Source organism: Crassostrea angulata, chromosome 4 (assembly GCF_025612915.1).
Source record: "Crassostrea angulata isolate pt1a10 chromosome 4, ASM2561291v2, whole genome shotgun sequence".
NCBI lineage: Eukaryota > Metazoa > Mollusca > Bivalvia > Ostreida > Ostreidae > Magallana > Magallana angulata.
This window is the reverse complement of record NC_069114.1, coordinates 39,555,215-39,573,294: the sequence shown is the minus strand read 5'-3', so window position 1 is coordinate 39,573,294 and position 18,080 is coordinate 39,555,215. Positions and strand designations below refer to the sequence as shown.

Genomic DNA, 18,080 nt, shown 5'->3' with positions numbered 1-18,080 from the left:
CTAATAAAAAATGACAAATGGTGAAACTTTAAGCTCAAAGTATCCTGTTTGACTATACTTACATTCCGTGAAATTAACTTTTGGCTTCATTTATATTTTATGCCCAATGAGTTACTATAATGGACATAAAATAATGGGACTTTAAAGCTTAAAAGAGGTACGTTCTTTTTATTCTATTGTAACTCATAAAGGCTCAACAACTTCAATCGAATTCCCATGTTTCCTGGATAATTGATAAGATTTCAACGAGTTTGCAAAAATTGAAAACATTGAAAATCGTTAAATGCCTTTTCATCCTTAGATGCTTATCTCGCATAATACTTTTTTTTAATCATTCAATAATTCTACTGTACTTCCTAGTGTTAAAATAAACGTATGTTTCTTTCTCAGGTCGGTTGATATCTTTCAGTGTGTTTTCGAATTTACATTTCATGCGCGCAGATATCAACATAATTTTTAATCAATCCAACGTATTATATGAGTTAATTTTCAGGATTTGATAGCGATTAGAATAACTATCAAGAATGTTTTGAAAAGAACGGCAAACAAGATCTTATGTAGGAAAAAATTAAATAAATAAATTTAAAAAAATGTTAAAATCAAAAGCAAACAATTTACCCTTGATATAACTTTATTTTGAAAAAATACATGAAATATAATTTTTTGTTCAAAATCAAAATTAAAAAACTTCATATTCAAAGAAAAGATTAAATTAAAAGCTGTCAATCATTTTATACATTCTACAGTTTTTAATTCAGATGCAGTGGGTGACAGTTGACGCCTCGCTTATCTGAAGTATTTAATAGTCTTTGATTATATTGATAAGAAAAATCTGACGTGAATTTAATCAGCGATATTTGCGATGTGTTGCATCTGCTTTAACAGTTCACAGAAAAAATTGTATGTATCAAAATCGCATCCGCAAGTTATTTTTCATGTGACTACCAGATTTAAAACTACATGTAGCTGTCATTAAAAGCGTGTGAAACGTTGCTTTATTCGAAAATATTGTGAGGTATGTTCAAAATCTTGTGATGTACATTCTAAAATTTTTGCTGAATGTTCAATATCTTGTGATATATATTCAAAATATTGTGATGCATGTTTAATAAATTGTGAAGTAAATTCGAAATCTTGTGATGTATATTTCATAATCATGTGATGTATGTTCCTCTAAATATACAGTCACTTCATATTTTATTTGACTTTTAACAAACGGTTATGAAAAAAATTTAGACACAATGTATACATATGTTAAAAAAAAAACCTGGTTCAACAAACAAAGCCCATTAATGTGTAAAGTGTTATTTCAGCGCTTGCGCAAGCTATCATCTATCGACGCAAAAAAAATGCTTCACAGTAACAATTAAATATTCTAAGAAATATCACAACTTTTAAGAACATAATCGAATCTTTAAAAACAAACCTTTTAAAGAAAAATTTGTTTTTGCTTTAAGGAAAGAAACTAAATCATGCTCTTCTAACTTAACCTACCGCCTTGCAACTTAATTAAAAAATAAAAGTAAAGTTGAAAATATATACTAAGATTACTTGGAATTATTTATTAGTAGGAGAGGGTTTGTCTTTATTTTGTTTTTAATTTCTGTTTAATAATTTACAATCTCCTAACTTCACTCACTTTTATAGAACTGCGAACCATGTTTATCAAGGTATTTGTATAAGTACTTCACGTATGTTAGCAATGATAGTAATGTTTATATTTTTGAATTACATTATACCATCTCTTTATTTGAAAAAATTGATGATGATGATATTTACTTTAAAAATATTAATAAGAGGCCCATGGGCAACATTGCTCACCCGAATAACAGTCCATTGCATCATTTTATTTCAGTTTTTAAATATTTTCGAAATATATTTTAAAGTTAACATTGAATCCCTATTAAGGCCTCGGTATTAGTCTAGAATCACAGTTTAAACAATTTAGAATTTATTCTTTCTTAGAATGCTTGCATACTAATTGTAGCATTGTTGTTCTTGAGAAAAAGATTTTTAAACATTTTCGCCATATATTTCTATGTAAAAATGTGAACCCCTTTTGAGTATTAGTCCAAGATTGACAATTTCTACAATTTAGAATCTGCATTATTTGAAGATGATAAAATAGTAATTTCAAAAATAGTAGCATTGTAGTTCTTTAGAAGAAGGTTTTTAAACATTATCTTTATATTTTCCCTCATATGTTAAATTTTGAACCCCCCTAAAGAGCCCTGTAATAGTGCAGTTGTCACAGTTTTAACAATTTATAATCTACATGATTTAAGGATGATTGTATAGAAATCTCACAAATTGCAGCATTGCAGTTCTTGAGAAAAAGATTTTTTTTACATGTTACCGATATATTTTTATGTCTATCTTTAAACCCCTCCTGGGGCCCCTAATCTCGGGGTCAATATTCTAATAATTTAGAATCTTCATTATATGAGGATGCTTGCATAGTAATATTACAAATTGTAGCATTGTATTTTTGAGAATAAGATTTTTAAACATTTTCGCTGTATATTTTTATGCTAAACTTTGAACTGGGGATCACAATTTTAATAATTTAAAATCTACATTATAGGAGTATGCTTGCATTGTAATCTCACAAAATCAAAATGTAGCATTGTAGTTTTTGAGAAGAATATTTTTAAACTCTTTCCCTATATATTACCATGTTCAATTTGCACCACATTTGGGGCCCCGGTTTTTGCATAGTAATATTACAAATTGTAGCATTGTATTTTTGAGAATAAGATTTTTAAACATTTTCGCTATATATTTTTATGCTAAACTTTGAACTGGGGATCACAATTTTAATAATTTAGAATCTACATTATAGGAGTATGCTTGCATTGTAATCTCACAAAATCAAAATGAAGCATTGTAGTTTTTGAGAAGAATATTTTTAAACACTTTCCCTATATATTACCATGTTCAATTTGCACCACATTTGGGGCCCCGGTTTTTGCATAGTAATATTACAAATTGTAGCATTGTATTTTTGAGAATAAGATTTTTAAACATTTTCGCTATATATTTTTATGCTAAACTTTGAACTGGGGATCACAATTTTAATAATTTAGAATCTACATTATAGGAGTATGCTTGCATTGTAATCTCACAAAATCAAAATGTAGCATTGTAGTTTTTGAGAAGAATATTTTTAAACACTTTCCCTATATATTACCATGTTCAATTTGCACCACATTTGGGGCCCCGGTTTTTGCATAGTAATATTACAAATTGTAGCATTGTATTTTTGAGAATAAGATTTTTAAACATTTTCGCTATATATTTTTATGCTAAACTTTGAACTGGGGATCACAATTTTAATAATTTAAAATCTACATTATAGGAGTATGCTTGCATTGTAATCTCACAAAATCAAAATGTAGCATTGTAGTTTTTGAGAAGAATATTTTTAAACACTTTCCCTATATATTACCATGTTCAATTTGCACCACATTTGGGGCCCCGGTTTTAGTCCGGGGATCATGATTTTAACAATTCAAGACATGCACCCTATTCTCACTGTTTCGCAATTATCTCCACTTTAAAAAGGGTTGTATCCTATGTTTGAATAATTTAGAATCCTTTTTTCATAAATATGCTTTGTACCAAGTTTGGTTAAATTTGGCTCAGTGGTTTTAGATGAGAGGTCAAAAATGTGAACAGTTTACAGACGGACGACGGACAATGAGTGATCAGAAAAGTTCACGTGAATATTCGGTTCAGGTGAGTTAAAAACGGTTACAGATTGTATGCTGACAACTTTATACTTAAAATAAAATTATCAGTTATGCAACATTAAACAAGAAATACCACAATTTTTTTTTTTTTAAAAAATGGACAATAAAAAATTCTTATGGAAATATTGTGCTTTTAATCATTCTTAAACAATTATGCGAGATACAAAAGCAACCCGTTATATCAAATATTCTGTGAAATTAAATTGCCGTAAACGAATTAATAGCAAAAAAATCATGTGCCTGTTTCACAAAGTTATCCTATGAATAACACCTGTCTCATAAGATTTCATCACTACATGTAGCTGCATGTTTGACAAAAGTGTCATATCTTAGTAAGATTTAAAGAAACTTACACGTCTTAAGACAGTCTTGATTTGAGATAAGATATCATGTAAAATAAACAGTTAATACTGAGGGAATGTGTCTTTCGGGTTAGAAACATAAGAACAATATGGAGATCTACACTTGTCTCCCGCTCTCGCTATGTGTGATGAATTCAGAATACGATCACAAAACCACACATAGTATACATATATCTCGTGTTCAAATAAGTTTTCTAGCAGTACATAATGATTAATCTCTTATTTGCATATGTAAGTGAAATTTAAGAGCAACATCCTAGAAATCAAAATAGTTGCCATTTTTTAACATTTGATATCCCAAGACATTAAAGATGTGGTTACTTTTTTAAAAGAAAGCTACGAGTATGCTATTTATTATAAAATCAGACAACTATTTTAATAAGGTATATATTCTAAATTGTATCACCACTTTAGTGTACACTAGAATCTCTTAGTCCAGGTAAAAAGATTTTCAAGTTAAGTCATTCTTGGGGAAATCAGTGTAAAATTTAATATTGTTTGACTTACTGAAGGTTTCTCATTGTAAGCGGATAAAAAAATGCAATCTCTTATTGTAGTGGTTCTACATAGAAGGTACATTTTACTGTAAAATTCCATGCATATTCTAAAATAATCATTATAGCTCAAAACATACATATAAATCCATTTGATCTATTAAAGGCAAAAAGTAAAGTGTCATCATTTATATAAAAAACAATGTGGCTAGTTTCATAAATTGCTAAAAATTCATTATTTGTCATCGACTTATCTAATTAAATTTAGATGTTCTGAATGCGCTACCGGTTTTGAAGACGAGTGGCAGTAGCAAATTCAGAACGTCTAATTTCAATTAGATTCCCTTCGATTATCGACGTTCTCTTATGGCGGTCAAAATCCAAGATATCAATTTCCAGAGAGATCATATTATTTAAACACAATTTAATTGACAATGTTCTTTTGTTTTCGCTTTAAACTGTCAACCATTAATCATACTAGGTCCCTAAACAGGTTCAACTTGAATGCGATTCTTCTTCACAGCCGGTTTGTTTTTCAAACATTTGTACTGGAAGTAGTATAAAATTTCTACCATGAGTTGAACGAGTTCGACAAAACTCAAAATGGACGCGCCCAAGAAGAGTCCAAGGGTACCGCCTATATCCGAGAGGAACCGAAAACCCTAAAATAATGCAAAAATGTTTTTTGAGCATAAAGAAAATCATTTCACCAAAAAAAATTATAGTTGCATTTTTGTACCTCATTAGGATGTCTTCGAGTTTTCGTTATAATATAACATATATCATAAAGACAATCCGCAGTCGATAAAATTGCTCAGTTTGTATAATTTGCGACGCAACTAAATACACAATCCATGACAATTTTATCTTATTAAATGAAGTAACACATTATATGATACAATTTTGATATTATTTGTTGGATCCTCTTTCATATACAGGATTATAAATGATTTTAATAATAAAATGTAGACACATTGTTATGCATGTTATACCATCATTTGAATCAATTTCAGGTGACCCAGCTCCGATTTCACGAAAAAACTTAAAAAGTTTAATCTCAAAGCCTGAGAATTAACTCTCACAAAAAGTCCCTTATAACTTTTATATGTTTTTTTTTATTCTCAATAAAAACAATCGTCTGCTAATATTTTAAACAGACGAAAATCGGATTAAATCAACAAGAGTCATAAAATGTCAATCAAACATAAGATTTACACTTTTTTGTGCTAAATATAGATCACATATCGACATGATCTTAGATAATATATAGAAAAAACACATTTATTACACTATGGTTACCTTAAAATCATTAGAAAATAGAATCACTGCACAGTTATTCCATTTAACACAAACAAATGAATTAGTTCATCTTGTTTACATTTTTGTCAAGGGAGATAACTCCGTCAAAATTAGTATTTATTAATGGAAAAAAATTTAATCAAATCTGTATGAAATATTGCATATACGCTAATTATTGAGTGGAATAGAACTGGAAAATAAGCATTACAGACAATATGATAAAGTATTAATGACGTTTATGACATATTCATATTTGAGATTTGACATAAGTCTGCTAACGTTATGGAGGTATCTTTAGTTTTTTTCATATTGGGTAAAAAAACACGACTAAGATTTTCTTGTGAAATGCAGAGATTTGAGTTTCCTCAAATTTGAAAAAAACTTAAATATTTGAGGAAAAACTGAGACTTTAGTATGAGATTTGACTTCAATTATTTTTGTGAAATCGGGGCCAGAGCATCGAATACGATTATAATACCGTAACAGGCTTATTTTCGCCCCGTGTAATTTTTGCCCTTCTACACTTGCAATCACCCCGTCTTGAATTCGCCCAGACATAGGTGTGTTTTAAGGGAATAGTCTAGGACAATATAATTCACCCAGTCTTAATTTTCCTGCGAATATATTGGTTTGACAACGAGGGCGAAAGTGATGAAAATAAGACGGGGCATATATTTCCCTGTACACATTCGTGTAAACTTACATCGTAAAGAGGCTCCTCTGATATTTCCTCAAAATTTAGATCCTCGTAATAAATCACTGTTTTTAGGAAGTTGTCTTTTAAACTAAAACAAATCAGACAGATTGTTTATATAATGTCAAGAGAGAGAAAAAGAGAGAGAGAGAGAGAGAGAGAGAGAGAGGAGAGAGAGAGAGACTGACTTACTTTATGTATTCTAAATAGTCCGAGTCGTATTCTGAACAATATGAATGATTACTTTTTGAACACGTTAAATTCAATAATTCGTCTCTCTGTTAAGTAAAGAAAATCACTCGTCAAATCAAGTTTCAAGTTTAATACTTCATAAATCGATATTTTATGTTAACTTAAGACCAACATGATTTTCTTCGGTTTCCTTATCCTTTTACTTTTTAAAATACCAACACACACATAAAAAAAAGTTCTTTTAAAAAACCGGATTAGATTTTTATTCGATAATACAGAATTATCCATAAATTCTGATACCATTTTAAAACTTCATAAAATTCTTACCCGATGAGATAAACTGTTTAATTAAGTATCATTCTAATATCCAGTTGCTAAAATTTTATATCATTTTTAATGTGCGGAAAAAATCTAAAAATTAAATGAAGACGTCATATATTTGGTGTATTTTTCATGGTGCCCCATCGTTACCAAATGGCAACAACATCGAGCTACTGTACTTTGAGTTTCGTTCAACTTAAAGGGGCATGGTCACGATTTTGGTCAATTTTTTTTTTATTTTAAAGTTTACAATGCTTCAGTAAGACATTTTTAATAGGCAACTAAAATTTGAGTTTCATTTGTTGAGTTATAAGCGAGTTACAGAGCTTACAATTCTTTGCTATGTAAACAAAGCGTTTGTTTACATTTTGAATGTTGAAGTGAAAATTCCAGTTTTAAACCTCAAATAAATGTGTTAATCGTTAGAAACTGGTTATTTATGCTTAAAATGAATAAGAAGATAGACAAATCAGCTTGAACAAGATTTTTTACTGGTATATTGAACATATGCAAACAAAAACATGGCATGAGCCTTGTTTACATGACGAAGAATTGTGAGCCCTGTATCTTGCTTAAAACTCATCGACTGGCACCCAAATTTCATTTGATCATCAGAAATGCATTCCTAAAGCATTGTAAATTATAAAAGCAGAAAAATAAAATTTGACCAAAATCGTGACCATGCCCCTTTCAACCGTGATCCATTCTAAGATAAACTGGTTTTTCAGGTTAGAATTTTATTAGAGTAGTAGAATGGCAAATTCACAGAAAAGAAAAATAGAGTTCACCATAAAAGCTAATATAGTGAAAGAAGAACTAAAAACAAGGAAAATCAAGTTCTTTGTTTTGTCCAGTTTTTTTGACATATCGTCTGAAAAAAAAAAGCAGAATAGGTTAGCAAGAATCCAAAATAACATAATTGTGAATAATTGAGATCGAAGCATGAAAAATGTACCCTTTACCCTAATACAAGAATGGTTGTGTGGTTTGAAACAAAATAAAGAATGGTTATTTCCCTTTAGGCTTAGCCTAGATGGTGACCTTGTTGCGTTACTCATAACCCTTGTGTAAACCTGCGGTGGGGATCTTTCATTTGATGTTTTTAAATAATCAAATTAATAAATAAAACCTTACAAATAATTCAGCTGCTAATTTAAAGAAATGTGGAAAGGAACCAAACAGAAGTCGGTTGACAATGGTTTTCTCGGGGTGTCAATTTCAACTGTTACCCTCCCAAACAGGCACTATTTATATAATGTAAATGATGACTGGGAAGAACATCTTGCTGGATTCGATACTTTGTATTACTTGATATCTGTAGCAGAAGATTTTTAAAGCGATGTATGATACAAAATAACGTTTGTATACACTACTAAAACAAAATTACAAAGGACTATGTGCGGTATGGTCAAATATCTGCCCCCGATTTCAATCAATTTTTAAATTATATCGTATAAAAATAAAATCTTCACAAATCATTGTATAGAGGATTCCTATAACTTTGATGTTGATTTTAGTCATCATTGCCCATTCGCTGTTAATCTATGACGTCGCCTAAATGACCCAATTCCCGGAAATTTGCAAACAAATGAAAATATTCTCATTTTTGCTCTATATTTTGCATTCGGAAGTATAGAGCGCAGGTCTGCTCAAGTGCGATTTTAACATATGTTTTTCTTCAGATAGTTATACACATTATACTAAAAAATGGTACTTGGGCAAGCCTGCGCTCGATGTTTCCTAGTCGAAAAACCATGGGAAAACACCCATATTTTGCCACAAATCATCAATTTATCAAAATAATGCAATCTTAATGACGTCATTTCTACATTATGACGTCACTGTGGTGATAGCCTTTTACACATTTATTTCCAACCTGATTTTAACTATCTTTCACCTTCTTTTTAAAGCTCTTTCTTAAACTTTGATTTGGGGGGCAAAAAATGCATAAAACCGCACTTAGTCCTTTGGTATTTATTGTACTTACATAGTAGGAATCTTTTGGCCACACGCGGCCCGAGAGGGTGTTTTTGTACACAGTCTCTCTACAAATTGATATAATTCATCAATGTACCATATAACTTACATACAATGCGCAAGGCAACAATTTCTGAAAATAACTAGTACAATGGTGAAAAAGAGTTGGTCGTCTAAAGTCATAATCTTAGTCACATTTCAATCAACCTCTACCTTGTACTAAAATTTAATGATCTCATTTAAAACCTACCTCTTTAAAATGATTTGCAAATAAAACCAACATAGGACAGAACAGAATGAATGACCCATGGGAACATCAACAACCCTATCTAGCTAATTTTACAATAATCTTAAAAACGACTCTCTCTCTCTCTCTCTCTCTCTCTCTCTCGATCGATCGATCGATCGATCGATCGATCGAATTAAATGTAACGAGTTTTGTTGATTTTTGTACAACTATTTGATTACACATGCATATATATGGACGACTGATGTTTATAAAAGTCCTTCGTGAAGTAAAGAAACAAAACGATTCGGCTGGTTTATCAACTGACCTGCAAGCACTTTCACATCCACAATTGATTTTGTTTTCCTCTATCTGGTAGAATACATATTCCTCACAAGTCTTCTTCTTGAAGTTGTGTTTTTTAGTCTTGTTATTTTCTACTGATATTTAAAATGCCTTTTTAATGATAGACATTCATGAAGTGCTTTTTTTAAATATAAAAATAATTGAAATAGATTTAATAGGTTAAAATGAAAAAAAAATTAAACTAAGTTTCTTAATATTGTTTCAGATTAAGACAAAAATAGTTTGTACAGATATTTATTCCAAAAAAGGAAATCATAACTATTTTTAAAAAAAAAAACCAGATAAACCATTACGAAACATCTCTTTCTCAATATGGACTAAAAATCATCGATACATAGGTAAAGTTTTAAAATTAAAATCCATGATTTGTGCACATTTTGTTATAAACATATATGAAGTAATGCATCAAAAGCAGAACCATGTTCACAACTTAAGCGAGAAATTTAGATTTATTCGTACTTTACTTAAGGAATATTTAAAAATTCAGTAATTTACCGAGAGAACAAACAGGAAGCGAATAAAACTGGTCCATATAGTCGATGTCCACTATATTTTCCGAGGGTAGGCATTTACATATCTCTATGACATTGATATTTCTGCAAATATGAAGGCATGTCTGGAAAAAAAAAGGTAAATAAAAATATAGGTAATCTCTCTCTATGTATCGTCTAGTAAATGACATAGGTCAAGATACTTAGACATCTTTAAATGGAATGAACTCTCTAAAGGAATAAAAAGGAACTGAGGAAAGAATCCTACCGACATTGTGTAGCGCACGCCGTAGGTTTGGTAGAAACTTTCTCCTTCACTACAATTGCCATAAGGAGGTTTGGATCGAGATAATGCGACCTGTTGATAGTAGATAAATTTTTAAAAATACATATCATTCAGTTTTATAGTTCACGAATATGTCTTAAAATGATATTTGTTGAGATAAAGACTGTGGAAAAAATTTGAAGAAAATATGTAAATGACTCGGATTATATGTACATGTAAGCTTTTTTCCACATTATTATGCAACAATGAAAAATATGGTGTTACATAAAAGCTTTTTTTTTCTTGCCAAAATGTTTTTCAGACTAATACTACTAGCATTATTGAAAGTTTTCTCTTAAATGACTGTGTTTTAAGCTAATGAAAATTATTTATATTCAATAATTTTAATGTTTCAATTTGATAAGACCAACCATTTTCATTCCTATGCTTGTCTCATATCCAGGACTAAGGGTGAACCCTTCTTCTTCAGGAAACGGAAGAGTTCCGGGTTCATGTATGACCAGTCGAACACCCGACCCATCCAAAAAGTTTTCCTTTTGCTCAAAATTTTCTACTTGTAATATCATTTGTAAACCTTGGGAAAGAAGTAACATTAACAAATATATGAAGACACGTACAGTGTACTTGCAAAGTCTAAAACAGTAATTTTATGAGTGCTTTTTTAAATCTTTTCTTAATATTTTATATCTGTGATTTCATAAAAGAACATACTATCATGTATAAACAACGAATTTGCATTAACCATTTATTATTTTAGATCATATGAGCTTCTCTAATTTGCGTTAAGGGAAACATATTCATGAGACGCGAAAACTAAAAGATCATCAGGTTCGAAATTATGTTTTTTATACAAGTTTTCATTTCTTCGATGAATAACTACGTTAAAATATATTTGCATATTATGGATTATTTAACAATTTATTTTACTATATCATTAGAAGATTACCATTCATAGGACCAAGTCTTCTGGCAATGAATAGATCGCTTTCCAAAGTATAACAATTTCCAAAGTCAAGAGATTGAAAGAGAGTGAAGTCCCTACCAATTTAAGGAAAAAACGTCAGTATTACATGTATGGGTGAGAAACTTTGATACTATATATATATATATATATATATATATATATATATATATATATATATATATATATATATATATATATAATCCAAAATGAGTAAAGTTAATCCACACAAGTAATAAATAATAAAAAATAGCAGAAAGCCGATTCAAAACTCTACCGGTTTCATTATAATCTTCAGGAGAAAACTCCTGAAAATTATTCATTATAATCTTCAGGAGAAAACTCCTGAAGATTATAATGAAACCGGTAGAGTTTCGAATCGGCTTTCTGTTATTTTATATATATATATATATATATATATATATATATATATATATATATATATATATATATATATATATATATATATATATATGTATATATATAATATTTTACATTGATTTTAATTCATAGGTATTAAAGAAATTTCAAAAAGTGACGGATATAGAACTTTGGAGAAAATACAGTCATTTCAATATGATTCTCTCCTTTTACTAGATCTCTTTAAATAATTTCTTTTGACGTGATTTAGAGTACATCTGTTCGATTTGATATTAAATGTTGTATTTTAATATAGAAACACAACTTTTAAAATGCAAAAAAAATGAATAAAATAATTTGTTTATATGAAAAAATTGTTGATACTATAATAGAAAATCGGACCAAGGTTTTTAAGTCTCTGTGTTTATAAATTGATGTAATCATGTTTGCATAATTTCATAACAATTTTAATGCAAACATTATTCATTACATCTAACGTTCAGTTCAAAAGGATATGACTGATCGGATATGCATTAAGTAAGACTAGAAAATAAACATCTGTGTTACTCTGCTGAACACTGTTTGCCGTTGAAGGAACATTCTATCAGTAAATCCTCAATGCGATGTCCTAACTCTTTCCGGGTGGATCTGAAATTGAAGAGACCTTAATGAAGTCATAGTGTTTGTTTTATTGTATCTATCAATCAGTAATCATGTTGGCGACATAGTTCTACCACTAGTTGTCGGAAATCATGTTAACGTCTCAGATTTGCGAGCAACTGTCAGCTACCTGTCATCATAAAAGACAACACAAAGATCTGGCAAGACAACATAAAGATCTGGAAGTCAACTCATCGATTAAAGATCATAATCATTATTATGGTTTCGGACAATTCGACATAAGTGTCCTTCAAGTAAACATCATCTTCTACTAATCAATTTCTTTATCATTATGGCGACTTTCAAAAAAGTGAAGTTGATTTGTCAGATCCGTAAGTTGTCTTGTCAGAGAGTCTTTTGGACTAATCAGAAATATATGATAACTGGATGGCACAAATTGGGCAATGTATATATGGTGGCATGGTCTTGTCGCCACTTCTCTGATACATTTAGCTGACAGTTAGTTGCATAAACACGTTTTAATAACAAACTGTGCAGTTTCTGACTATAATGATAATTTTCTTACAATTTAACACAAATAGCTGTCAAGATGACATAAAAGGATGAAGGTTAATACATATATTTATCTGATAGAACTATGCAATCATATAAAATAGCGAACAACGGGATCGATATTTTATATCTTCAGGAAAATAAAAAGAGATAAATAAGAGTGTTTGTTATCGAACACGCCAATCGTATTAGACTTTAAAACGAAATGTACTTATTGTTTATGCACGGGATATGTAATAACGTATCATAAATCTATTCACACTGTATGAAAAGAAACGAATTTTTCAAAAAAAATGAAAATATGTTGAATAATGAATTATGAATACGCTTGACTTACTTGGACATGTTTTGAAAGAGGTTCTTAAATACTTTCACTTTTTCACTTCTTGGATCATTTTTCAATTCCTGCTGACCCTTTTCATAATTGATGAATTGATTAAAAGAGGACTGGTCATTTAATGTGTCATCCTCGTATAGATTGGTATCGTAATCATTAGAATAATACCAAAAATTCAAAAAATTAAAATAATCATAGTAATAAAAGTCTGTATTATCTATTTCTGCATTGTTGCTTTCATTGTTCATTTGATTTTCCATTGGGTCAATCATTTCATCGTCATAAAAGTATTCAATCGAATCAAAGTCTGTATAATCTATTTCTGCATTGTTGCTTTCATTGTTCATTTGATTTCCCATTTCATCGTCATTCGAATCACTTTCATCGGGCATAATAAGCTCATAAAGTTTTGTTTCATTTATAAGTTTCATTTGAGAGGTTTTCATGGCGTTCATATTACAAAATGAAACAGCTGGAAAACGCAGCGTTTCCCTTTTCATGGAAACCTTTGTTTTTATTGGATAGCTCTTGTATTCACAAAACAGTTGATAGAGTTGGTGCACTAAAACTCCAAACGTTCCAAGAATCAAACACAACCATAGCACGCGCTGATACCTGTGTTTGGAGGAGAGGATTCTGGGAATGCCGTGGACGCTGGATTGAGAGATCACGGAGTTGATGACTTCCTTTACCGATTTGTACATCTTTCCCTTGGTTTTGAACTTAAATAGAGACATGACCTATTATTTAAGTCCTATATCTGACAAAAGTGTACACGCTGATACTATATGAATATTACTTGAAGTAAGTAAAAAAAAGTAAAATTTGACATCAATCATAGAATTCTTTGCAATGAAAATATCATACACAATAAATGTAAATATGAAAAAAATATTGCAATGTGAACAAAGAAAAATCTTCGTTATATATATAGTTTATATGTAAAACCAGAATTGTGTATTATTTTGAAATACTACTGTGAGGTCGTCCCGTAGTTCTTTCTGTGCCTTTTAATTCAGGTAGCTGAATAATATCGTTTATGACTTCGTAGTAATTATGACAACTTTTAATTTTATGGTAAACTAACTGTTTGTACATGCATTTTGTAACGATGTGATGAACAATGATATCAATTTGAATACTTTTACTTAACTTTCACGAATAATTAATTAACTAGTAGTTTTAAAAAAAACAAATAAAATATTTATAATTTACATGAACTCAGATAGAGACAAAGCATTGCAGTAAAATAAACAATAAACTCACTTAGTACTAACAATACGTTCTATCTCCATAACCGCATTTTATTATTTTATTTATATATATATATATATATATATATATATATATATATATATATATATATATATATATATATATATATATATATATGAGAGAGAGGCATTTTATTGAAACTCTTTTACAATTTCACGTGGTCCATTAATATATAGCATGATATTTTGCAAAAGAGTTATATATGAGAGAGAAAGAGAAAAGAGAAAAAAGACATAAATTTCTGAATAAGGAATCTGTCAGCAATTATGTTACTGAAACTAAAAAAGTTATATTTTATTTTATGTTAATCATAGTGATTTATTGAAAGAAAATTCTAATTTGTCTTACTTATAACTATATCAGATGTTTCTTTGTTTCTTTTGTTCCTTTTTTTTTCATTTGATTTGGTTTGATTTGGTTTGGGGTTTTTTTTTGGTTTGTTTTGGTTTTTAATTTTTTTTTGTTTTTTGTGGGGTTTTTTTTTGTTTTGTTTTGTTTTTGTTTTTTTTTGTTTTTATTTTTGATTGTTTGTTTTGTTTTGTTTTTTTTTTTTTGTTTTTTCGTTTTGTCAGGAAAGAAAAAACCAACAACCATGTACAATGATAAAAACAGATATTTTTCTTTAAATAATGAAATTATATTTCTGAAATGATACTTTAACTGTCAATGAAATAAAATTATATAGATTATCACTTTAATGCAATAGGTGTCTTGTTTTCAATTATTTTTTTCATTGACTATGTTGTTTTTATTTGAAGGTATCATAATTATAGTAAGCAATACCTAAAATTTCAAAAGTATCTAAGACTAAAGAATAAACAACAAGGCATTTCCTTCGCACAGTTGGCAATCGGTTTTTGGAATGCAGTTCGTTATTCGCAGTTGAAAAGTGAACTACATGATTGGGGCCTCCAATTTTTAGGCTCATCTACTAGTGGTATACCTTAACCACTGTGAATATGGGGTGAAATGGTCATCTTTAGTTTTTGAGATACGGGCTTATTCGCAATTGAAAAGTGAACTAGAAAGCAGTTTGCAATTCAAAATTTATAATTTATCTTTGGGGCCTGAAATTTTCAGGGTCATCTACTTGTGGTATACCACTACAACCGTAAAATAATGGTGAAGTGGTCATTTCTAGTTTTTGTGATTCGGGCTTATTGCAACTGAAAAGAGAACTGCGTTCTGGAACGCAGTTCGCAATTCAGAATTTACAATTCAAATTGGGGGCCTGAAATTTTAAGGGTCATATGCCAGTGAATATATGGTGAAATTGTCATCTCTAGTTTTTGTTAGATTAGAGCTTTCACTTAATTATAGAATATTAATTATAATGGGATTTTAAACATCGGACTCGAAACATCGAGGGCCCTTACCCTGAACGCTGAAATTTTCTACTAGTAGTATACCACTACCACTGTGAAAATATGGTGAAGTGGTTCAGTTTGCTATTCGCAATTCAAAATTGAACTGCATTCTAGAACGCAATTCAAGATTTATTTTTCAAATTTTTGGCCTGAAACTTTCATGGTCATCTACTAATGGTTTACCATTACCACTGTGAAAATATAGTGAAGTGGTCATCTCTAGTTTTTATTACAATAAGGTTGCTATAGAAAATGTCAAAGATTTTAAATACCTGGGTATAATTCCAGAACAGGATCCTTTGCTAAAGCTAAAAAACATTTGTGTGAACAGGCACAGAAAGCAATGTAAAGTGTTATTAGAAAAATAAGACAATTTAATTTACCAGTCGATTGTCAGTTTGACTTAATTATGAAAATTACATTAATATATTGCCACATAAGCTCAGAAAGGTTTTTAAGAAATTTAGAACCTCAAATCACCATCTCCCAGTGGAGACTGGGAGATGGTACAATACACCTTTAAACCAAAGAGTGTGTAAACTGTGTAATTCAGGCCAAATTGCTGACGAATTTCATTATATTCTTGAATGTAAAGAACTATAATTGACATTTAGACATAAATATCTTGATGATAAATACTAGTCAGCGCCAAATACTATTAAGTTTTGTGAACTTATGTCTTGTTCTAATGCTACAAACCTGAAAAAATTATATTATTTTATTATCAAAATTTACAGTCTGATATAATAGTCTGTCCTCCATTGTCATACTTTTTCCTATCTTCATTGTATATATTGTATATTTATGCTTATTTACTATTTATCTACTGCTTATCTATTCATTTATACAGTGTACCTCTGAATTTTGAACTGTACTAGTATATAATGATTGACCTCATGTACCATTCCATGGTGTGAGCGAATAAACTGAATTGATAAATAAAGTTTTTGATATTCCGGCCCCCTTCTTATAGAACACTATTCATTATAATTAGGTTTTAAACACCAGTTTTGGAATCATCGATGTTTCCTCAACAAATATTTTTCGGAGGGTTTCAGGTGTATTTTCAGTAGGAGTCTAACCTTTATTAACTAAAGACTATCAATTCACAATATGTTCACAGTGGTAGCTATAGGGGTTTACCACTAGTAGATGATCCTGAAAAATTCAGGGGCCAGGGTAAGGGCCCTCGATGTTTCCGAGCCCGATGTTCAAAATGCAATTATAATGAATAGTGTTCTATAATCGAGAGCCCGAATCTCAAAAACTAGAGATGACCACTTCACCATATATTCACACTGGTAGTGGTATACCACTAATAGATGACCATGAAAATTTAAGGCCCCAAATATAAATCATAAATTTTGAAAAATTTGCAAACTGCGTTCTACAACGAAGTTCCTTTTCAATTGCGAATAAGTCCGAATCTCAAAAACCAGAGATGATCACATCACCATATTTTGACACAGGCAGTGGTATAACACTATAGTAGATGACCCTAAAAATTTGAGGCCCCAAATATGATCGAATTATTAATTTAGAATTGCGAACTAGAACGCAGTTTCCTTTGCATTTGCGAATAAGCCCTAATCTCAAAAACTAGAGATGGCCACTTCACAATATATTCACGTTGGTAGTGGTATACCACTAGTAGATGACCCTGCAAATTTGAGGCACCAATTATGAATTGTAAATTTTGAATTGCAAACTGTGTTCTAGAACGCAGTTCACTTTTCAATTCCGAATAGCGACCTGCGAACTGCGTTCCCAAAACTGATAGCCAAAATGAAAATGGTTATTATTTAAAACATAAAGGAAAAAAGTCTTACAATGAAAGTTATTGAAATAAATGAATTAAAAGGCTTTATGTTCTCAATATTATTGTCATTGTATGTTTTTTCTACTCGAACTATGTCTCGAAGGTATCATAATTATAGTAAGCAATGCCTAATGTTTTCAAAAGTATTTAAGAAGACCTTCTTGAAAAAAATAAGAATCAAATTTGCGAGAAAATTAATGCTGTACTAACTAATTTTACAAAAGCATACTAATTAGATTACCTTTAGCTAGTCCCAGAAAGTCTACATCTAGCTAGGGTTTTCTTTCGTCTGAGTTTACTGTTCGTTATTTATTCATTGTATTTGGAG

The 18,080-nt window shown here is 30.0% G+C and overlaps 1 protein-coding gene across 1 annotated transcript; it reads right to left on the bottom strand.

Annotated features, from left to right (window-relative positions):
* Positions 1–2,937: 2,937 nt before the first annotated feature.
* On the bottom strand, positions 2,938–18,050 carry LOC128179464 (amiloride-sensitive sodium channel subunit beta-2-like). Its single transcript, XM_052846896.1, has 12 exons — positions 17,994–18,050; positions 13,292–14,013; positions 12,349–12,429; positions 11,407–11,498; positions 10,871–11,034; positions 10,443–10,532; positions 10,179–10,299; positions 9,646–9,757; positions 9,102–9,159; positions 6,794–6,879; positions 6,611–6,692; positions 2,938–5,270 (listed from the first exon to the last, which is right to left on the bottom strand). Exons 2-12 carry the CDS (start codon positions 13,993–13,995, stop codon positions 5,094–5,096), a joined length of 1,767 nt encoding a protein of 588 aa, XP_052702856.1. The 5' UTR covers positions 13,996–14,013; positions 17,994–18,050; the 3' UTR covers positions 2,938–5,093.
* Between the last annotated feature and the right edge of the window lie 30 nt (positions 18,051–18,080).

Bases quoted from the DNA above. Each gene is read 5' to 3' on its own strand.
- LOC128179464 (XM_052846896.1), bottom strand. From the start codon at position 13,995: ATGTACAAATCGGTAAAGGAAGTCATCAACTCCGTGATCTCTCAATCC. The intron at 11,035-11,406 runs GTAATCTTCTAA...TTCTTTCCCAAG, and splicing joins AAGACTTGGTCCTATGAATG to GTTTACAAATGATATTACAA. The intron at 6,880-9,101 runs GTAAGTACAATA...TTTACTTAACAG, and splicing joins GGCCAAAAGATTCCTACTAT to AGAGACGAATTATTGAATTT.